The sequence below is a fragment of the Barbus barbus genome, assembly GCF_936440315.1.
Source record: "Barbus barbus genome assembly, chromosome: 31".
NCBI lineage: Eukaryota > Metazoa > Chordata > Actinopteri > Cypriniformes > Cyprinidae > Barbus > Barbus barbus.
This window is the reverse complement of record NC_136759.1, coordinates 5,705,115-5,729,534: the sequence shown is the minus strand read 5'-3', so window position 1 is coordinate 5,729,534 and position 24,420 is coordinate 5,705,115. Positions and strand designations below refer to the sequence as shown.

The following is a 24,420-nucleotide window of genomic DNA, read 5'->3' as shown; positions in this document are numbered from 1 at the left end:
ACAACTGTTTTCAATTTTGATAATAATAATAATAATAATAAGTATTTTCTGAGAACCAAATAAGCATATTAGAATGTTTTATGTCTTTTATTTATTGTTTGATTTATTTAGTCGCATTTAAATTGATTTTTGTTTTTTTTTTTCATTTTTATTTTATTTATTTATTTATTTAGGCAAATCTCTTTTAAATATAAAGATTTAAGATCTAAAACAAAGTTCACTTGCTAAAAGTTCACATGCTCAAAAACACAATATTACCATTGTACCATTTGCAAAACCCATAATAAAGTCATGGTATTTTTTTGTAGATGAAATATTCAAAGAGTCAAGTATTCAAATAAATATTCTGCAGCAAGAGTCAAAACGGCATCAGCGATTGAGACGGTTCCAAACATGTGTATGTCCTCAGCCAGCAGATAAGGATGTGAGCAGCGCTTGTGTTTTTTGAGTGCTATCATGCCATGTTTGTTTGTCTGTGTCTGTGATATGGCACAGGTCACCAGGCCACATGCTCTCACAAGCACGCAGACAAAATAAACTGTCTGGTCTGTGTACTTTTCCCACACACTCCATATCTACACAGATTTCAAAATACTCCTGTTCAACAGTTCTGAAAGGCCACTTTTTATTGTTGTTTTCATAGTTTTGCACTACAAATCATGTCAGAATATTTACTTTAATATGGGCTCTGGAACTAGTGTGGTTGAATTTATATCCATTTATTGCAGAGTTTTATAGTTAATTAAAACTGAAACTAAAATTAAAACCATTGAAAAAAACATTTTCATTGCTTGAAATAAAATAAGCATTAGCTGAAATAGAATAAATTATTTAAAAAGAGCTAGTTGCCACATTTGCTCTGTTGGCTGTGGAGTCAAGACATTTGCAAATATGATTAAAAGATGAATATGAGACAAAACTACAGAATGTCACATTTTATTATTAGCCGTTTCAACACATACATGTTTTACCAAATAAAAAGAACAGCACTTTTAGAGTTCATCCCACTCATTGATGTGAGCATAAGTATTGGGACAGTTGAACATAAGGCAGATATAAAAGATTAAAAGCTATTATTTAGTTGCAGATCCCTTGCACACAATCACAGCAGTGAGTCTGTGACCCATAGACATCACCAGACTCTTGGTCTCATCCTTTGAAATACTTTTCCCAGCCTTTAATGCAGCCAATTCCAGTTGATGCTTGTTTTGGGGAGTTTCTGCCTTTACTCTCCTCTCCAGCTGGTGAAATTCATGTTCAGTCAGATTTAAATCTGGAGATTGACTTGGGCAATCTAAGACTTTCCATTTCTTTGCTCTTATAAATTCCTTGACTGAACTGGCAGGGTGTTTTGGGTCATCGTCCTGATGCAATATGAAGCACTTCCCATTGAATCTGGTGGCATTTTCTTGAATATTGGTAGGCAAGATGATTTTGTACCCTTCCAAATTCATTCTGCTACTGTCATCATACATTAAGTCATCAGTATGAATAATGAATAAATAATTTTATTGGCATTGTTGTAAAACAACGAGATTACATTAGAGCCTCAATCGACAGTGCAGTTTCTTAAAGTGCAAATACATAGAATGTAAACATAATAAGGTCCATAATAAGGCCTTTTTTATGTGTTTCATGACCAGCCGTTCCAGACACTTGGCAGGGATATGTGTGAGTACCACAGGCCTGTAGTCATTTAGGCATGTGACATTAGCTTTTTGGGGGACAGGAATGAATGTGGCTGCTTTGAAACATGCTGGGACCCATGACTTGGACAGCGACATGTTAAATATGGTTGTGAAGACCTCTGCCAGCTCGACCGCACAGTCCTTTAGCACCCGGCCCAGCACTCCGTCTGGACCAGATGCCTTCCTGGGGTTGACGTTACTAAGGTAGAGTCTCACTTCATGAAGGCTCAGGACAGGTGCCGTGTTGTCGTTGGAGGGCAGCTGGGGCAACAAAGTGTCCTTGTTCTCCCTCTCAAAACAGGTTTAATTCCTCTGCTAGCGTGGCAGCCCTACTTACAGAAGCAGATGTTATTCCCTTGTAGTTCAATATTGCCCTAATTCCATCCCACACCTGCCGGGAATTTGTTGAGGTGTTAAAGTGGGCTTCAATTCGTCTTTTGTAATCCAATTTAGCAGACTTGATGCATTTAGCAGTAAAGTTGAGAGGGCCTGTTCCAGAGGCAGCCATGCATGCCCATGCCATGACACCACCTCCACCATGCTTTACAGATGAGGCTGTATGCTTGGGATCATTTGCAGTTCCCTTTTTTTCTCCACATTTTTGCTTTCCCATCACTTAGATAAAGGTTGATCTTTGTCTCATCGGTCCATGAACACAGTTCCAAAACTCTTCTGGCTCACCTTTGTGCTTTTTTGCAAACTCTAATCTTGTCTTTCTATTTTTGGTGCTGGTCAGAGGTTTGCATCTTGCTGTGTAGCATCTGTAATTCTGTGTCAAAGTCTCCTGAGGACAGTAGATTGTCAGAGCATCACCCCAGCTTTCTGGAAGTTGTTGGTGATTTTACAGACACGTCTTTTAAGGTTCATTTTCACAGCTTTTATGATTTGTCTGTCATCAACTACTGTTGTTTTCTCAGCCGATCAGGTCGTTGTTGGCTGCTGGTGTCGCTGCCTTTTCTCCATGCCCTTTGTTTTTGCTAGAGCTCTAACTGACTTCCTCTTTTCTTTTAGCATCCAAATTGCTTGCTTTTCTCTCAAAGTCAGCTCCCTCATCTTCATCCTGGTTTGTGTGTGTCATCATCAAATGCAAGATTCAGAATGCAGAAGTAATGGATATAACTGATACGACACATTCTCTGCTTTTAATATCTGAAGAATTAATGCAACAGGACACAGCTGATCACTTAGAAAGACCTGTGAGGTAACTGTTCCAATACTTATGCTCACATCAGATAGAGGGATGAAACTCTAAAAGTGCTGAACTTCTTAGCTGGTAAAACATCTATGTGTTGAATCACCCAATAATAAAATGTGACATTCTGTAGTTTTGTCTCATATTCATCTTTTAATCATATTTGTAAATGTCTTGACTCCACAGCCAACAGAGCAATTTTGTCTTTACTGTTCCAATACTTATGGAGGGCACTGTATATATATATATATATATATATATATATATATATATATATATATATATAGTAACAAAATTACTAAAACTTTAAAATTAAAACTATTAATGAAATATTTTTTCAATGGTACTAACACTGGTTTATTTTTAGTCCATTCGTCATAATTATATTCTGTCCTTATACTGTCCAATTGCTAAACGTAATAAATTCATAAAGATTAAGTTATAATTACTTTACCATGTTCCTTTCATCAGATCACAAATGTCGTTCTGTGCATTTCCATGAAGACTTTTCTTGGTTTATTAGTTTTGTAAGAAACAATTAGATTAATCTACATTATTCAGCTGTCAGCTAAAACATACATAGTAATTAATTCAGCGAGTGCCACAATCAGTGTATCTGTCAGGTAATAATTCAACATGCTTCTTCTCTTTTCTTTCCAAGAAGCATATCAAGAAATTAATTGGGTTTTGAAAAAGAAACAATGACAATCTAATAATTAAATAACTCACAGTCTTGAAGCACATAATTATCACAAGACCCAGACTAGACTAAACACGTGTCTTGTCGTCTTATTTTATTTCCCGTCTCTGAAGCGGCGGATTATTTTAATTTTGACATTCTCAGCCGTCGCCCGTCTTGCAGAGTCACTTGTATTTTCCTCATCGGCTCTCTCGCTCCTGATTATGTAGATGTCTGACTTCAAAGAGCTTGCGTATGTGGTAGATAACGGATTGGAAACCAGTTGACCTTCAGGTTATACAATCACACAGACACCCACATTCACTAAACACGTTATAGTCAAGTCAAGTCTGCTTTATTGTCAATTCTTCCACATGTACAGCACATACAAACAGAGAATTGAAATTGCGTTACTCTCAGACCCTTGGTGCATACACTTAACATTAAATACTGACAGTAGACGTTCAAATACAGATAAGTACAGTTTAAACATATGTACATACAACTATACAGATATACAAATGAGGACATTGTTAAAAAAAAATAAAGAAAGAGATAAAGTGGCATAAGGCACATGGCAGATAGAGTGCAAACCAGTTAAATAAAACAAAACTGTGCAGTTATATTACTGGGGGGGGGGGGTTATAGTGTCAGTGTTCAGTGTTGCATGGGGTAAAAGAGGGGAGGGGGGGGCAAGGACGGGAGGGAGTTCAGCTTCCTGACAGCCTGATGTATGAAGCTGTCCTTCAGTCTGCTGGTCCTCGCCTGGAGACTCCGCAGTCTCCTCCCTGATGGCAGCAGACTGAAGAAGCTGTGTGTCGGGTGGGTGGGATCACCTGCAATGCGGAAGGCTTTGCGGGTGAGACGGGTGTTGTGTAAATGTCCTGGAGGGAGGGGAGAGAGACACCAACGATCTTCTCAGCTGCTCTCACTATGCGTTGAAGTGACTTGCGGCAGGATGCGTTGCAAGCGCCATACCACACAGTGATGCAGCTAGTTAGGATGCTCTCGATGGTGCCTCTGTAGAAGGTGCACATGATGGGGGCCGGGGCTCTGGCTCTTCTAAGTTTGCAGAGGAAGTAGAGACGCTGCTGTGCTTTCTTGGCCAGTGCTACAGTGTTTTTAGTCACATTTAATAGGTGAAAACCTTTTGAAACGGCGCTTGATTCGACCATCAAATCTTTTTCTTGTTGTATGGAATTCTCTTACAGAATTTCACAAACTTCTGCTGCTGTCAGGATGCCTGTGCTGTTCATACAGAGATGAGATATGAAGTCATTAGCACATCAAAGTAACACCAGGCCATTTGGCGCAGACTTTCACAGCAACTCTGAGCTCCAAGTACAAATTAACAGGAAAAAGACACTCAAAAACTGTGTCTGCAAATGTTTACACCCCAAATCTGTCAGGAATGCATGCTGCGTAATATGTGTGTGTGTTGTTTGGAGGCCGATGGAGTGTAGTGTATCCTCATCATTGCCCTGTTTCGTGTGTAATTGCATTCCTCTCCTAATAGAGACCAGATCCAGCTCAGAGAGGAAACACGTACAGAGCGCTACTGTTTCTGTGTGTGTGTTTCTCATTCTACCAGGCTCGTTTCATGCAATATTTAGTCTTAGTGGTTGAAAATCTGATTTGCATCTGTTTATGTTGTTTCTTTAATCTCTCTCTCTCTCTTTCTGTGTCCAATCACATAAGACAGCCTCAGGCTCTGTCAGAAAGACACTTGATACATCGGAGTGTTTAGCTTCTGTGTAGTGTCATTCTCCTTGCCTTTTCATTCGAACAGTATCTGCTTTATTTTCCTAAACCTGAAGCGAACCTGCACTTTGTGACCTTACATATATAATCAAAGCATGTAATATGTCCCAAAGTAGTATGGTGAAGTTAGCAGTTATAGCTGAGGAAATCAGTCAGTGTGTGTGCGTGTGCGTGTGACCCTGGACCACAAAACCAGTCATCATAAGGGTCAATTTTTCAAAACTGTGATTTATACATCTTCTGAAAGCTGAATAAATAAGCTTTCCATTGATGTATGGTTTGTTAGGATCAGACATACAACTATTTGAAAATCTGGAATCTGAGGGTGCAATGATCTTTACTTAATATCCTAATGATTTTTGGCATAAAAGAAAAATCTGTAATTTTGACCCATACAATGTATTTTTGGCTATTGCTACAAATATATCCCAGCGACTTAAGACTGGTTTTGTGCTCCAGGTTCACACGCAGATATATATATATATCCTATATATATATATATATATATATATATATATATATCCTATATAAATTAAATACAATTTTACACTATATAGGAGATTGTGGAAAAAAACTAGGCTGCATTTTCTTTTTACTCTATATATTTCTTTTTTGATTTTAGGGTGAAATATTATTCTTGGTCCCTATCTTGGCCCCCCTTTTTTAACTGAAGCATTCTGTGCTATGATTGTATATCCTTCATAAACAACAGTCTGCAGAAGTATAATTCTTGTCTTATTGGTCCTCATGTCAGGGATCAGCCTGTTTTCCTGCACACATGGCGTGCTCTCTGAGCCCTGCTTCCTGTGGAAGGGTGGATCTGGAGTGACAGACAGCAGACAGAGTGTTGTCTAGCTGTCAGACAAAAACCACTATGGCACAACACTCTCTCACACTTGCTCACAGACACGCGTACACTCTCCAGAAATCCCAATTATAGCAAAATACTACAAAGAAGACCAACCAGCAAGGCCTGTCAACTTCTCAACCGCACTTTCACCTCACACACACACACACGCTCAAACACAGCTCATCACCTTTGGCTGTCAGTTTCCAGGACATAGTGCTCCTGAAGTACCTTGGAGCTGCCAGAGTGGTGCAGATCAATAAGGCTGGATTCTACATCTCAAATCCCTCTCTGTACAGTCTGACCTGGAATCGGCCTGTTTTTCTGATTAGCTCCCAGATATGCCCACTTCTCTCTCACACACACACACCGGACGCCTCATAAATATTGGAAGCATCTGCGGTTCCAGTTGAAAGCCTCCTCCTTCTCTGTAGAGTGTGTGTCATTGTTGAATAATTGATCTTTCTCTGTCAGTAATAAAAAAAAAAATGCTGTGTTTCTATACAGTGTTCTTTCTCTGAATATACCAGATTTTTCTCATATGGTGTTCTAAATAACATCTGCTATTATTTATTGTAAACTTTAATGATAATTTTAATATATCTTATGTATTACACACTACTGTTTAAAAGTGTGGGGATGGTAAGACTTCTTTAATGTTTTAAAAAGAAGTCTCTTATGCTTACTGAGGCTGAATTAAAAACGGGGAAAAAATGAAAGATCAAAAGTGCAGCATTTATTTGAAATATTGCACTTTTGATCAATTCAATGCATCCTTCCTGAATAAAAGTATTTTATATCTACTTTATATCTAATAAATCAAAGGTCAGATTTACTATTAGCTTGCGGCAGTGCAAACCCTCATTTGGCTTTAAAAAAAAAACTACTGTCAGAATTTACTAAAGACATACAGCGTGAAATTAGCACTGAAAAGGCATGGACACAGTTACGACTCACCTTACAGAGTATGCATTTGTAGGAGTTTAACCTTTCGATCCGTAAATTTATGGGAAGAGAGTATGACATTAGTGTTGTCAAATGATTAATCGCATCCAAAATAAAAGTTTTTGTTTACATAATATATGCATCTGTACTGTGTATATGTATTATCTATATATAAATGCACACACACACACGTATATATTTTAGAAAAAAATATATTTTTATGTATTAAATATATTTATTTTTATATATTAAATATATTTATTTATAATATAAATTATATGAATATAATTATAGACATGTAAATACATGTAAATATTTTCAAAATACAGTGGTGTGAAAAAGTGTTGGCCCCCGTCCTGATTTTTTATTTTTTTGCATGTTTGTCACACTTTAATATTTCAGATCATCAAAAAAAAAAAAATTAATCAAAGTTAACACAAGTAAACACAACATGCAGTTTTTGAATTATGTTTTTTATTATGAAGGGGAAACAAAATCCAAACCCACATGGCCCTGTGTGAAAAAGTGCTTGCCCCCTAATCCTAATAACTGGTTGGGCCACCCTTAGCAGCAACAACTGCAATCAAGCATTTGCGATAACTTGCAATTAGTCTGTTACAGCGCTGTGTAGGAATTTTTGCCCACTCATCTTGGCAGAATTGTTGTAATTCAGCCACATTGGAGGGTTTTCGAGCATGAACCGCCTTTTTAAGGTCATGCCACAGCATCTCAATAGGATTCAGGTCAGGACTTTGACTAGGCCACTCCAAAGTCTTCATTTTGTTTTTCTTCAGCCATTCAGAGGTGGATTTGCTGGTGTGTTTTGGATCATTGTCCTGCTGCAGAACCCAAGTTCGCTTCAGCTTGAGGTCACGAACAGATGGCCGGACATTGTCCTTCAGGATTTTTTGGTAGACAGCTGAATTCATGGTTCCATTTATCACAGCAAGCCTTCCAGGTCCTGAAGCATCAAAACAGCCCCAGACCATCACACCAACAGTAAAATATGGTGGTGGTAGTATGATGTTCTTTTTCTGAAATTCTGTGTTACTTTTATGCCAGATGTAATGGGACACACACCTTCCAAAAAGTTCAACTTTTGTCTCGTCAGTCCACAGAGTATTTTCCCAAAAGTCTTGGGGATCATCAAGATGTTTTCTGGCAAAACTGAGACGAGCCTTTATGTTGTTTTTGCTCAGCAGCGGTTTACGTCTTGCAACTTTGCCCAGTCTCTTTCTTATGGTGGAGTCATGAACACTGACCTTAACTGAGGCAAGTGAGCCTGCAGTTCTTTAGATGTTGTTGTGGGGTCTTTTGTGACCTCTTGGATGAGTCGTCGCTGCGCTCTTGGGGTAATTTTGGTCGGCCGGCCACTCCTGGGAAGGTTCACCCATGTTCCATGTTTTCGGAACACTTTTTCACACGGGGCCATGTGGGTTTGGATTTTGTTTTCCCTTCATAAAAAAAACCCCTTAATTTAAAAACTGCATGTTGTGTTTACTTGTGTTATCTTTGATTAATATTTAAATTTGTTTGATGATCTGAAACATTAAAGTGTGACAAACATGCAAAAAAATAAAAAATCAGGAAGGGGCCCAACACTTTTTCACACCACTGTGTGTGTGTGTGTGTATATATATATATATACTTAATAAATATACACAGAACACACACATCAATTATGCAAACAAAAACTTTTATTTTGGATGCAATTACTCACGATTAATCGTTTGACAGCACTAATTTAAATGAATCACACAAGGTGATTTACTAAGATTTGCACTCGTCGATTCACTGGTATTTGCACCATTATTTAACGCCCCAAAAAAAGCATGTCTTAAAGAAGGTGGCAATTTGTGCTGCTCTTGGTAGATTGTGCTGGTCATTACCCACTGCGCAATGTGACGTCGTAGTGACATCTTTTCCATGTCATTTTGGACGTCCAATTTCCGTCCATTGATGGGGTTGTTTTGTAACGCCAGGCGACGTCTTTTTTCGACGTCTACCGCACGTCTAATGTGTATATCACAACTGCCATAGACGTCCAAATGACGTCCAAAAAAAATAAGCCAGATTAGGTCAAATGTTGAACGTCAAAATGACGTCCAAGTTGGGTCATGGTTGGACGTCCAAATAGTGGACCTAGTTTGGACGTCGAATAGATGTCCAGAATTGGTCATGGACCGACGGACCCAATATAGACATGATCTGCACGTCTATCCGACGTCCAATGTTTAGTGGGTATGGAAATTAGATGCTGCATCTGTGTTCTTTAAACCTTGTCAGTAAATCACCCGCAGACTTTTTCCCTCCCATCAGTGCTTTTATGAAATTGCGCACTAACGCTAATTTGCCCTGTTTAGTAAATCTGGCCCCATGTCTTACTGACCCCAGTAGTGTATGCTGTACTTACATATGTATATCACATAGTCAGAAGTGGTTTCTAATTGCTGTACTCATCTTCTCTTTATATGTGTTTCAGGTATGATATGAAATATGATAAAGACGACTATGTACTGAGGATAAGGAAGGCAGCAGCGAGCGATGAAGGAACCTTCACCTGTGTAGCTGAGAACAGAGTTGGCAAAACGGAGGCATCTGCCACCCTCACGGTCAGAGGTCAGTCGAGTATTGAAGTCTACCACAAAAGTTAAATGACACTGCCTTACATGACAACTGTCCAGCCTCACAGGGTGGTTAGTTGCCTTCAAAAATGTGCATTTCATCAAAATGTTTCAAAGCAACTCATGCAATCAGCTTAGTCGAATGCTTTTGATTGCATCATTGATTACTAATTACTGTTTTTAATTACTTAATTATAATTATTGATTGCTGTATTTCTAAATTTTACCCGTTTAAGTGCTTAAAGAGACTAATCACAGTCCTTTTTTATAGAAAAAAAGATCAAAAAGATCAAGAGTTGATTATTTTAATCTTTTTTTTTTTTTTTGACAATCAAAACCAAATATTACTTAATTTCACAGAGACCCAACAGTGCATTTATGCTGATCTTGGTAATTTGACTCTATCATAAAGTTTCCCTTTACTGGAAATCAATAGCAATGTAATGTATTTTGGCGTAGTCTCAGTCTAAAAGAGTGAGATAACTTCCTGACGGGTCTCAAATGAACTCCTGAAGTGTAATTTAGGTGGGGGGTGATCTTGCCCTGAGCACAAATCCTTTTTATTATTTACACCCCCTGGAATGGAGGCCACCAACAACCCCCCCACCCCCCCTGCACACACATAAACACGCAATCTTCTCAGTTCCACTGTGGCTCTCCAGCCCAAACCAGCGAAACCATTTCACAGTTTGCTGGTGCAGACCGACCTCAAAAAGCCCCACTCGGATGGGCAAGGTTAGTAAAAATTTTTTTTTTTTTTTTTTTTTTTTGCCATAATCTCCCTCTCTCCCCTTCCACCTCTTCTCCGTCTCCCTTCTCTTCTCACCACATTAAATCAAACTGCCTAGATGCTCTGTGGAGGTCTTTAAAACCTCATTGGGGGGGTTCAGTGGCCTTCAGGAGGGGTCTGGAGCTGCCAATGGGACAGCCATCAATTTTCAGCCCTTTTGAAAGGATTTAAAAGCGGACAGAGTTCAGCCATGAAGGGATGTGTGGGGATGCAGAGTGGAGGGGTTTTACACAAGCTAACTTTCAAGAATGAGAGGAGGGAAGGAAGGAGAGGACAGCACTCTGAGCGTGATTTCTCCCTCTTAATGTCAATATGGCATCAGCCTCCTCGACAGCTCCACTACTGCATTAAATATAAATTGTTTTGTTTTTTTGTCAGCTAGTTTCTCTTGGACATTCTGTCTATTTTGCCCACATTCTGTCTTGTTGGATCAGCTTCTTCACAGGGAGCTGTATATATAGACCTCATTACTGCGAGTGAAGCAGATTTCATAGTTTTGAATTGTATCCCGGACGAGCCCCCGATTTTAATGACTTCATATGAAATAAGATACCTGTCAGTTAAGGTGGAGAGACAGGAGTGCTGATTTTGATCTCTGAGCTGTCCACATGCCCACACAATGAAAATAATCATTCAATTTGTCTGCCACCGGGTGGTGCTAGTCCAGATGGGCATTTTTATGATGTTTACTTAATCAATAAAGTGAAAAAATTTAACTGCATAAAATACATTGGATTTTCCCTCTCCTCATTGCATCTCCACTGTGGAATATTTTTCTACCGACCAACACTGTGCTGAAATGAAAGAAAAACAACAACACATTGCCATTGTTCATTCTGAATTTGGTTTCTTTTGTTCTTAATTCTTTTCACTTTCTTCTTTGTTCGTCCTTTCTGTTTGTGTCTGTCTTTTGTCATTTTTTGTTGTCTTCACTCCACCATTGTTGTGTCTTCAGCTCGCCCTGTCGGTAAGTACCCATCCCAGTCACTCCTTCATACTGCATGTGTGCCTTCTGTGCTCCTTCCTCCTCTCCTGCTACACACACACACATACACACACGTACAGTGTGCTGGCTCAACTCTTCGACTAACTCTGTAGAGGTTCAGTACTTCCTGTTTCCGCTTCACTACTTCCCCTTCCCATCGTTATGAACTTGATAGCTTTTAACTAAGGTAGCAAAGTAGAGTTTTATCCCGTACTAACCTGTGGCTGTACTAACTACATTTATTGTAGGAATGTAGATTGTGATAGTACTGCTAAAAAAGCTTATGAGTGTGTTATTTGCTTAAAACTTGTGGCTTCTGCTTAATAAATATAATTCAGCAGTCTTCCTAACACACACAGCCATCTGGGACTACATTTGGCTGAGTTGAAATACTTTAAAACAATGCGTTCTAGCATTCAGAGAGGGTGTTCGATTAGTCATGTCAGTGTCTGTTTATTTTTCTGTCTTTGTGTGCATTTCGGAGAGAGCGTGCATGTTTTTTTTCCTGTTGTTCTCATATGTGTTTACTTACAGCTCTCAGAAGTGTGTTTAGTTGTGAACTCTCTCCAGTACGAAGCAGATGTACTCCGTCATGAATTAAATATGGGAACCGATCAGCTATTCTGCTCTTACAGGGCCTCGTTCTCCCAGCAGACTCTTCCCACTGAAAAGAGACCAGCATGTGTGTTATTCACACACCACACATGCATTAAAGAATGTACCAGGGATGCAATCACAATTTATTTATGACTAGCTTTGTTCTGCTCTTTAGAATCCTCTCGGGAGCAGATAGACTTGGGATGTGTGTGTGTGTGTGGTTGTGTATGTTTTCCTCCCCTCCTGGCCAAAAAGGGCTTTAACACTCAACTGCACAATGAAGTTGAGCGTCCAAGTCATTGAACAATCACTTTGAGTGAGTGGCATGGGTAAATGCCCGTCTTTTATGCCCGCTCGCTCCGGTGCAAAAAAAAGCTCTGGGAGTAGAATGAAACCAGGCCAATCTGTGATTTAAAGCCTTTGTGTTATGTCCAAACTCACAGAAGTGCCCGCGCCACCGTGCGCCCAGATTGGGAAGCCTGTAAATCTGCCACCATCTGTAACTTGCCTGAATGTGTCAGCCTTAGTCAAGTACAGCCTCACAAAAAAGGGATCAGCCACATAAATCACAAACACTTGCAGACTTCTCTTGTCCACAGTTGCCAGCTGCACAGACAGTAGAGGGGCTCATTTAGGGATCAAAATAGAGGGGGAGAGTGTTTTTCCGCAGTCAGACCTTTTCTTTCGTAGATGGGTGTACCGTGAGTAATGGTTCCCCTGCTAAACGAACTCCACTGTTTGGAGTCCTGCATCGAGATTTATTGTTGTGGCTACAAGTATAAAACTAACACAGCGTCAGAATGTTCAAATTACGTGGTAGTTGTTGTTTTTGGTCTGAATTTGTGACTTCTTGTGAACCTCTTGATGAAAGTATCAGTTTTTAACAGTAGTACATTCTTTGTTTACTTTTGTTCGGTTAAAAATGATTGATTGTAGGGTCGCCGTCCAGAGTTGCTGGCATAAGCAAATTGTTCTTTTATTTAGGTCAGCTAAAACATTTATTCCTCCATATAAAGACCTTTGCTCCATCCTTGAAACTCCTTAACTGTATGTTCTCCAGTGAGAGGTACCGTCTGCAATAGCATTTTATCTTCTCACAAGCTGCAGCTGCCATTCCCTGTCTTTGAAGACTCTGACAAACCTTTTTTAGACAATTGCTGCCCTAACCTTCTCATTAAGGAGAACGTAACTTTGACTCCATGTCAAGGGGAAAGTTTGGATCCCTGTTTCTGAATTCTGATGCCATTTTAAGGTCAGGTTAGACAGGGAAAGCAGGGAAGATGGTACTTTTAATTGGTTTATTTGAATGTGCTCTGCAGGAATGTTGGCTGAGTTTCTGTGCCGGGTGAGTTGAGAGGTTAAAAATACTTTGCTAAGTGTGACGCATAAGGCGGGAAAAAAAAATCTCGTTCTGTGAGAACTTGACCCAAGTTGGCAGTTAGAATAGAGAATGATGTCCATTAAAATGCCAACAGCAATTCAATGTTTTCCAAGCTTGTCCAGCTTGTGACCTCTCCTTGTCTTCGATACAGGAATAGAAACTGTTTTGTGTACCTAGAGTCAATGGAGTCGAGCATTTAAACCCACTTACAAAAGAACTGTCCACTCAAGTTCACGGTGTGGCGTCCACACTTAGCTTCTCCTGTCCGTGTGTCCTGACCGGAATGACCCACCCCTCCCTCTGGTGTTGTGACTGCAGCACGGCTGTGTCTGAAAGCTGCCGTCATTCATTCGGTACCGCCATCCGCGGCCCCACCTGGATGAATGGCTTCCTGTGGTTGCTGTGGCTGTCCTTGCTGTTTGTGGTCAAAGCAAACAGAAAATCCAAAAGGTCGATTGGTGTCGGAAACGGGCTGATGCATGGAAGCTCTGTCTCAGTGACCTCAGCAGTCAATGCCTGTGGATGCCTGATGTTCCCACTGACTGCCAGTGATCAGCGTTTGTGTCGGTGTGTGTTTGTGCCGAAGGGTTTGGTGTAATGTTAATGTCTTTGGTTCTTGACTCAGCCGCACCGCAGTTCGTGATCAGGCCGCGGGATCAGATTGTGGCACAGGGACGGACCGCCAGTTTCCCCTGTGAGACCAAAGGAAACCCACAGCCGGCGGTCTTCTGGCAGAAAGAAGGAAGTCAGGTAAGAGCACAACTTTCTCTCTTTATTTTTGTTAAAGCTTTAGGCTAATGGTTAGCATACATGCTTCAGACATGTTGATAATAATACGGGTTTTTTTATATAATATTTAGGGATGGGTCACCTAGCATCCACCCAATAGACCTTAGTAATAGCAAATCTGGCAACCACCCAGAACATGTTAGCATTGTAGCAGTGAGCTTTAGCATGGCAAGCTAGTTAAAAAATCCTATAAAAGTAATATAAAATGATAAATAACAGAGGATTTGATTCTTAATCCCAATATTAATTTCAATATAACACTTTCTATTACATTTTCTGTCCTGCCATTCATCTCTTAAGTTAGATATGAAGGTATTTGTTAAAAGGCAAAATTAAAGCAGTTATTGAGTCATTAGTGTTGAAAGAAGCCTCTCAGTCACACTTGAGGATAATGGACCCAACATCTATCATGTGTGAGAGGCTAATTAAAAAAAAGAACGAAAGAAAGAAAGAAAAAAACATAATTTGGAGCATTAAAGTCATTAGGTGTAATTGAATCTGGCTAATGCCTTTTGGTTACTGACGGTCAGCTATGAGGACTCAGAAATCAAAAGAGAGAGAGAGAATATGAAAGGAAGAGTGGAGAGATCTCAAGGATATAAAATCTGAGGTAAATGTGAGAGCTCGGTCAATGATGGCCATTAATGATCCCAGCTTGTTATCTGCCGTAATTAGCGAACGGGCTAAACCGGCTGCTGGTGGTGAATTAGTTTCGAATCACCTGGCCTCCTCCCTTTCCAGCAGATTTCATTTCAAATACAACAGCCATGTCAGACAGAGTGAGTAAACAAGCAGCCCAAAGCAATTACTGGAGTCATTTGGACACAATGGATACACACAGTGAGAGAGATACACAGTCAGGGTTAGCATACTGGTTAGCAAAAGCTTTATCTGCGGTGAGCCATTGTGTTGGCAATTTAAAGTCACGCCACCATAATTGCTTTCAGAATTGTAATAACTGATAATACAGATAATAATTTACCCCCTCTAATGCAAAAATGTCTTTCCTGGTGTGTTTATATTCTAAGAACGGTGGGTTTCAGGTAGAACATTTTCCCTGGAAATGCTCTTTTACACTTTTCTTTGTTTGTGTAGAACCTCCTGTTTCCAAATCAACCGCAGCAACCCAACAGTCGTTTCTCGGTGTCGCCCAGTGGAGATCTGACCATCACGGCGGTCCAGCGGGCAGACGCGGGATACTATATCTGCCAGGCTCTGACGGTGGCGGGCAGCATCCTGGCCAAAGCACAGCTTGAGGTCACAGACGGTAAGCACTGGGGTGGATCGGACCACAACAGGGCTTTGGGAATGTGGATAGATTCTTATATAGCTGGTGTTTCATTCCGTTTCTTTGTTTTTAGATAAAGGGCCTTTTTTTAATCAAGCAAATCAGTTCCTTCTAAAAGATTCTCTTGCATATGCCAGAAACTGAATCTGGCATGCTCATATAAACAGTGGTCGAATTGTAAACATTTTTTAAGGGGGATGGTGTGGTATTTTTTTTTCTTCCTGTACCTAAATTTACATAATAATGTGTCTAATTTTTAAAAAGGTTTTTATTTAATGAACAATCAGCCTTATTAAATGAACTATTATTGATAAGCTTTTTTTCCCTTCTGGGGCCTGAAATGGGGGAAGTTTGGTCAATATTGATCATTAAACAATATTTTGCTGAATGTATTTTTGTGCTGGCACCTTGGCTGGTTTAGGCCTGTCATGGATAATGATGATGATAATAAAATCGCCAGTAGGTGGCAGCAAGTCCTTTTTTTAATTAATGATTTATTGAATCATTCAAATCAAACAATTCATTCAAAACAGCTGATTCAATTAGAAACTAAACAAGTGAGTCCATCTGAATGGACCATTGAATTACTAGCTCGCTCAATTCGTTTCAAAAACAGATTCATTCAAGGAACGAAACACCGTGTTGCTCTGCACTGTTGTATAAAATTCATAGTACATTTGTGCTCTCGCACAAGTGCTGATATTTACAAAAGCACATGGCTTGTGCAATGAATATAAAAACATAAAAACTCATACATGTTTTTTTTTTTTTCATTGCTTGAATTATAAGGGCATTCTAATAGTCTCCATTCTAATAAGCCAAAGCTTATTTATTCAGCTTACAGATGATGTAGAAATCTCAATTTAAAAAAACTGACCCTTATTACTGGTTTTGTGGTTCAGGGTCACATATATAATTAATAATTAAATAGTATTTTATATTTTAGAATGTTTTATAATTTTACAAATTGTGTTTTTATTATTACATTTGTTACAAAATATAAAATAATAACAATATGAATGTATATATTAAATATAATGGAAAGGTTCCAAAAGTCCCCCATTCCTTCCACCATATATATATATATATATATATATATACAGTATTCGATTGATTAAATAACTATAATTATAAATGAAAAATTATGATTATCATCATTATTAAAATAATTAGAATCATAAATAATTATTATAATTGCATATTTAATTTTTTGATTATTTTTTACATGAGCTGACTTTTGTTAAGCCTCCATTTTCAATATTTGTCTCTCTGTCACTCACTGTTGTTCTCTTTTCACCACTCTTTAATTTCCCTTCATTCATATGTCAGCCTACACTTTTCACACCCGACACAAACGAAGGCCTCAATATCCCCATTCAAAAGTGTACTGGCAGAAAGATAAATGTCATATGAAAACCACTTCTGTTGCCGCTGGATCCACATTAAGAGCTGAATTGGAATGTGGCCTTGAGCTCTCCCGCGCTGCATTGATTCTGCCTCGCTATGTGAAGTGAATAGCAAGCCTGACGACCCTGAATTCTGCTCGCGTTTGAATATTACAGGAGCACGTCTCTGTGAACTTCTCTTGACAGGAGGAAAACTTCATTTCAGCTTGAGAAGGGAGTGAAAACAGCCGTCCTTGAAAACTTCAGATACTGATGATGGAAAAATTGCTTTGGCAACAAAGCGTGTTTTGGGTTGTGTAAGAGAGATTTTTTGAAAAGGAAAAAGTAGCAAGAAGTCAGTTTGTATGAACTTTTCAACTTACATCTTCAGTATAACAGTAAAATGTAATTCTTTTAAAAGGTGACGGCTGTTACGGTTGACTGCAAAGCATATAAATTAGGCGATCTTGTCTTAGAAACCGCATATGACCTAGACTGCCGTAAACGGCTTTTTCTCAGAAATGAGTATGTGTGCGAGATGTTGTGGAGGATGACAGCAAAGAGGGATGACAGGAACGAAAGAGGAAGAGGGTCACGGCCACACCTGCGCTGGAGGAAGAGTGTGATTTAGTGGCTGTTGAGGTGGCAGAGAGAGCTGGACAGGTTCAAGGAGAGATTTGATGAAAAATGACTGCTGCCAGATGGCACCAAGGCCTTCACACTGTCCGAAACTATCCTGTCAGAGGAACAGCACTCCATCATGTCACGCCAGCACACACATTATGTGACTTAGTCTTATTACACTCACACATAAACCATAATACCTAGCACACAAAAAAATGTTTTTCCAATTAATAAGTAGTCAGTTAGCAGACAAATTTATTTAGTATGTGTGTATATATATATATATATATACACACATACCATCTTGATCAAATAAAAATTATAAATTTACAATTAAATTCATGATTATTATTCTTAAAAGTTTATTTTTTTGTGAAACCCTTGTAAATACAAATACAAATTAAAATTTTAAATTTGCTTTCTAAAATGTTTTGACAGGAAAAATGTTTGTTTGTTTGTTTGTTTCTTTCTTTCTTTCTTTCTTTATCAAAACCCTTGTTGGATTGGATTGGATTGGATTCAATTTATTGTCATTGCACATGTAGGTACAAGGCAACGAAATGCAATAGAGAAGAAGAAATACAGCATAACATGAGGAAAGAGAGGAGAAAAAAAAGTGTCCTCGCACTGCGTTCTTGGAAGAGAGTGCAGTGTGAGAACAGACAAAAAACCTCAGCATAAAGCACAGTCAACACAGGAACATAACTTGCATAGTAATCCTAGTTCAGACGAAACAGCCATCCGGCCAGCCGCCATTACAGCGCAAACCCACGGACCCGTTAACACCTGACAGGATGAAGCGACGAAGGCGTGGGATGGGGTTAGGGAGGTGTATGAGTGTGTGTATGTGTAAGTTCGTGTGAGTTCGTATGCCTTGAAATCCGTTTCGCCAGCACTCCAAACCAGTCGACTCAGTTCGCAGGTTGTGATGCGACATAGCAATTGCCATGGAAACGTCCTTGGACAGAGCACAAGCGCCCGACAATAACAAGGTGTTTTTGGGAGGAGGGAATGGAAGAAAGAGCGTCTCCCTGCAGTATTCACCGGAGAGTTGATACCAGAGCGTCCTTGCCAAGCCGTTCTGTTGTGGGAAGCCGGAAAGAGATAAGATTGTTTTGTCTTAGTGCGAACAGCTGTCTTCCAGTTTCACAGCTATTCTCATTGTCCATTCTGATCTCCATGTCCATCAATTTTTCATGACGGGCAGCCGTGAGAGGTTTTGGATAGCCAGTCCCGTCTCCTTAATTTTCTGATAATTTAGGGCAACGCCTAATCCAAATAGCAGAAACCCAGTTATCATTGTTCCGAATAAGAAGATGTCTTCAATGTCCTCCACGGAGAGAGCCGCCAGACACACGACCCGCCATCTCTCCCATGCGTCCATCGTGTAGCCAGCAGCAAACGTCCCAGCGGGACATTTCGGTTCTCCAGATCCCGCTTTCCTACTCGAGAAGATGGTGTCAATTGCATTTAGAGACCAGTTGATCAGATCCATAATTTCGGTTTTGTAAATAGTGCAGCGAGAGTCTCTTAAGAAGGACAGGACAATACAAGAGAGCAAGCAGGGAAGTTCAGGAGGGAGGGAGGGAAGAAAAATGCGACCGCCTTCGAACAGAGCCAAACGAGATAAAAATATATTGTAAATATAAAAACATTTAAATTTACTCTCTAAAGATATATTCTAAGATAAATATATATTTTTTAATTCATTTAGTCATATATGGATTGTTTTATTTATTTATTTATTTTGGAATATTTTATTACAACTGCTAAAAATACTTTTTTTATTCTGAGGTTTATTTGAAAATGTTTTTTTTTTTTTTTGCAAAAAAATAGGCGCTGAAAAGAATAGCCAATAACATTTCTGCTGACTTCTTTTTTCCCCCCTTCAATTTTCCATGAAATTCATGAAAACTCTTGGAAACATCCCTATATCAAACATGTCCTTCCAGCAGGGATGAGATTGGGTCGATTTGAAACAACTGTAGTCTAGTCAAGTTCAAATGCAACAGTGCAACACTAAAGACTCATTCAGTACAGAGGATGCAGCTTTAATCCAAATACAGCCATTATGCCTCATCAGTCTCTATCTATCCACACATGCATTTCTCTGGGGTTTATGTCGGCCTGATGGATGCACCAGCAAAGCACTCTGGGGTTTAACCTCGGCACGGAGTAATCCACACTGATGAATTAGGATGGCAACTCTTCATCCCTGAGCCCAAATGAAGCATTCCGATGGAGATTTGGACAATATAAATACCATCCTTTATTCAGAGCGAGACAAATAGCAATGCAGATGAGAATGGAAGAAGACTGCATCTGAAGCTGTATTTAAGAGGTGCAGTCTGTAATTATCACTCACCGGCTTTTTGCTCATTAATTCACACCTGCTAATTAATGCGTCCTCAGAGGGGCAGGGGACAGGACACGGCTGTGATTATTGTATTATTAGTCAGAGAAAGAAATGGTTGGCGCTTCTTAAGGGGCATTTGATGCCCATTTGTATGTCAATTGTTGCTGCTTTATAACTGAATCATATTTGTTTCATAAATGATGAGCTCAATTGAATCAACACAACTTGAACTGAATAATAGCACTGTTTCCAACTTTAAAGATGCTTATAGCTGAATTAAGCCTCTTTAACTTTGCTACTACTATTGAACTGAACTGAATCAACACTGAATGGATGTGAGCTGAATAATGACATTTATGTTCTGTATTATCTAGCTGTTTTATAGTTAAACCGAGGTCACTTTTCAACATTCACACTGTTGTTGAACTAAACTGAATCAACAAGTCAAGTCAAGTCACCTTTATTTATATAGCGCTTTTAACAATACAGATTGTGTCAAAGCACTTAACAGTATCAAATTGGAGGATAGAGTGTCAGTAATGTATAATAATAAGATTAAACACTCAATTTTCAGTTAAAGGCCTTTCATTATTAAATTCAGTGATGTCATTGTCTAGCTCAGTTTAGTTTAAATAGTATCTGTGAAATCAAATTGACGATAATCGCTAGAAATCAAGTGTCCCCAACTGAGCAAGCCAGAGGCGACAGTGGCAAGGAACCAAAACTCCCTCTGTGACAGAATGGAGGAAAAAACCTTGGGAGAAACCAGGCTCAGTCGGAGGGCCAGTTCTCCTCTGGCCAGGATATTATTGGTTATTTATTGTTTAATTATTGATTTAATTAAAATTTTAAATGTATAAATGTATTATATTTCTATTTTTATATTGTTGCCATTTCTAACATTAATAGTATTATGAAGTTAAGTATTTTATTATATTTTTAGTTATTTTGTTTTATTTTTATTTAGTTGAGGTCTTCACTAGGTATATGTCCCCGGGGCTCATCCAGGTGTCCCGGCCTCCGCCGACGATCAGGGCCGCAGACATCATCTCCCGGCGCCGATCCACCATCTGATCCGGACACGGGCTGAGAAACAGAATAAGAACGAAACAGACAAATATTAGCGTAGATGCCATTCTTCTTACAATGTAACGAGTGCATCGTGTGTTATGAGGAGTGTTCCCGGTTCCGGTTGATCTAATTAATGCAGCCTAACAATCCTTTAACGGATTTGAATAATAGAAGTGTATTTGAGCTAATAATGACACCATTGTCTTTTTAGAAGTTCTAAACAGCTGAATTTACATTCGTTTCACAATTGAAGAACTTAAAACTCTTCATTTCTTGTTTATTACTGTGACGCTGCTTTAAAACAGTCTTTATTGGATAAAGCGCTATATAAATCAATAAACGCAAACATCAGTAGGCCCATGCAATCCCACATAATTTATTTTTATATAGTGTTTATTACAATTTTAATTCCTTACATTTTTATTTTTATATACATTTTATTTATTCATATTATTTATCAATTTTTTTTTATAATTTTAAACAAGTTTTAATAATATAGTTCTATACTTTTAATAATATACATTATTTATTTATTTGTCTATTCTTTATTTTTAGGTTTTCAGATTTTAATAACACAAAATAAATAACAGGAACAGTTAGATACAAACAATAAATAAATAAAATGATGCCATCCCAATTGAGAACCGCAAGACAGTGCATGTGTGCAGTGTATTATTTATTTATTTATTCATTCATTGTTCATTCATTCCACATGATTTTATAATGCCTTCTGTTGCCAATAACAATGCGGTGTTTTTACGTACAATTTTGCCATAGTTATATTTGCTCCATAAAGATTTCCCTCTTAAAAAAGTGTCTACACAATGAGATGAAAATGGATGGAAATCTTTTCATGAACACTCATCATTATAAACGTTGCAAAACAAAAAAATGAAACAATCTGTGCTCTCTAGGATGGTGGGTTCGTGTTTGAAGAAGCAGTTTATGAGGGGACGTTTTCTTAACCAGCATGAGACATTTAAGCGACCACATTAACTCTGATAGTCGGATATATAGTAGTGCATGAAATTTTACTCAGAGTCTGGTTCCTAAATGAAGGATCTCAGGCACTAACTGGAAGCTACAAAACCACCTCGCTGCCACATCAGTGAGCTAGAAACCAAGACTCAGCGTTTCTCCCAGTTTTTCCCAGAATGCTTGGGGGGTAGACGCTGCCCTGTGGTGCGACCACAAAATGTGCATATAAGCCCGATACGTCCAGGAATAAGGCAATCATAGCTTCATCGTGCTTCCTGTGCCGCACGGGACACTGCCGCAATCTTAATTTTTCCAGACACTTTTAATGACGAACATGTTCTCTGTCCTGTGCTTAAAGCAACAAATGATGTAAGAAGGCCTGTTAGTGTCATGATGTCATCTGTGGAGAATATATTAGTTTAGATGGACAAGCATGCTAATTGCTAACAATCTTCAACATTTCCATTTCAGTAGGAGCCAAGGCCTAGTTATTAGCACGTGGGCTCCAGACACGTTGAGTCACTGCACTCACACAGGAAATGTTTCAGATCTGGCCTGTGTTGTGTTCCGGACACTTTCTCACTCTGTCTTCCTAATTATTTCCTGTCTCCTCTCTGCTGTCTCTTGCCCTCTTTGTATGCCATCCAATAAATAGTCTGTGTAATATAACAGAAAATAGAGGGGTGTTTCAAATCAAAGTACACTTAAAGGTGGTGGTATACTTTTCATAGTCTGTATTCACTAATATTTCACACAATCTCTTATGCAGTGGAAGAAGTGACAGTTATCTTTTTATTCTTTTAATTGAAAAAAGTTGATAAATGTGAAGCTGAAACTGAAGTTTATATATATATATATATATATATATATATATATATACTGTATATATATATACTGTATATATATATATATATACTGTATATGTATGTATGTATGTATAAACAATGTGTACATTTTACAAAAATAAGGTAATTAAGATTTGATTAGATTTTTTTATTCTTTTGATTTATTTTATTGTATTATTGTATTTTATTTTACATTATATATTTTATATACTTTTTATTACATGTATAATTCCTTTTTTCTTTTTTATTGTATATGCATTTCATTTATTCATATTTTTAACAATACATTTTTTTTATAATATACTTCTATGCTTTTAATGATATACAGTATTTATTTGTTTGTTTGTCTATGTCGTATTTTGATGTTTTTTTAACAACACAAATAAAAAAAACAGGTGATAATTTGACCAAAAATAAATTAATTCATTTAAAAAAATAAAAATAAAGGTACATAAAAAAAAAAATACCTTAAGTAAATCTAGTAATAATCTGTCACATTACATTTTATAAAAATAAGGTGATTTTATTTTATTCAGTACATCAGCAGCAGAGTATACAAATTGGGATGCCTCCTTTCTAAAACAGTAGGAACTACATGGTGGTATAATTATTGTTCTTTCCTCTCTCTCTTTCTCTCTCTTGTTTAGTGTTGACCGATCGTCCTCCCCCCATCATCCGGCAGGGTCCAGCTAACCAGACTCTGGGTGTAGACAGTATGGCTCTTCTGAGATGCCATGCGTCTGGAGAACCGGTCCCAAACATCAGCTGGCTGAAGGATGGGGTCAGTCTGCTGGGCAAAGACCCTCGCATGTCCCTGCAGGACCTCGGCAGCCTGCAGATCAAGGGTTTGCGGGTGAGCCTAAATATTTTTATTTATTTATTTATTTAAATTTTCCTCTCTTTTTTTTTCTTCTTTTTGTAATGAATTTGGTATGCACCCAAATAGAAAATTTAATAAAAATAAATCATTTGACATAGAAAAAGAGTATCCTGTTTCACCTTTTTTTTGGACCAGTTCTTATATTAGCCAACTCTGATATAACCACCAATATATCCCTAATATGAATGCCCAGATGTGTATCTGTCATTGTGTATTTCTAAGGCCATATGTGTACATTTGTGTGACTACCAGCTGTCAGAAATGTCTTCATCTAAGTGTGATGTATAAGCTTAGCAGAATTCAATCAGATATTGGCAAGACATAACAGAGACGGGCAGAGGGAATCATATTGCATTACGGGGATGAATGGGAAATATTGATTTTGGTAAATTGTTTGATACTATCACTTAGGGATACGACAGCTCTCCCTAGAATCATTTACGGAAGCCTGGACGGGCTCCAGTTGCACACACATTTGCACACGCACACACAAACAAACACACTTTTAGGACCATATTGAATTTAAAGTCCCCAAGCCCTCCCTGTCAGCTCGGGATGGAATGGCCATTATGCCTGACAGTGCTGCCCACCTCTGAAATTTTATCTAATAAATGGAGGCGAGGTACCCTGATGAAAGGCAACAAACAACGGGGAGATCGTCCCAGAAAGGTAGAGAGGGGGGAACATGTGCCAGCTGTCAACAGTCCAGATGGTT

At 38.6% G+C, this 24,420-nt stretch overlaps 1 protein-coding gene across 5 annotated transcripts in view; it reads left to right on the top strand.

The window, feature by feature from the left end:
• Positions 1 to 24,420, top strand: part of LOC306851583 (roundabout homolog 2-like) — a 194,717-nt gene that overhangs the window by 120,914 nt on the left and 49,383 nt on the right. For 4 of the 5 annotated variants that reach the window (XM_079387938.1, XM_079387936.1, XM_079387937.1 and 1 more), the window contains exons 6-10: positions 9,595 to 9,731; positions 11,482 to 11,493; positions 14,115 to 14,239; positions 15,374 to 15,545; positions 23,473 to 23,678. In XM_079387938.1, coding sequence (XP_079244064.1) covers positions 9,595 to 9,731; positions 11,482 to 11,493; positions 14,115 to 14,239; positions 15,374 to 15,545; positions 23,473 to 23,678 — 652 coding nt within the window. Of the gene's footprint in view, positions 1 to 9,594; positions 9,741 to 11,481; positions 11,494 to 14,114; positions 14,240 to 15,373; positions 15,546 to 23,472; positions 23,679 to 24,420 lie in introns of all 5 variants that reach the window. The other variant, XM_079387939.1, reaches the window with a different exon arrangement.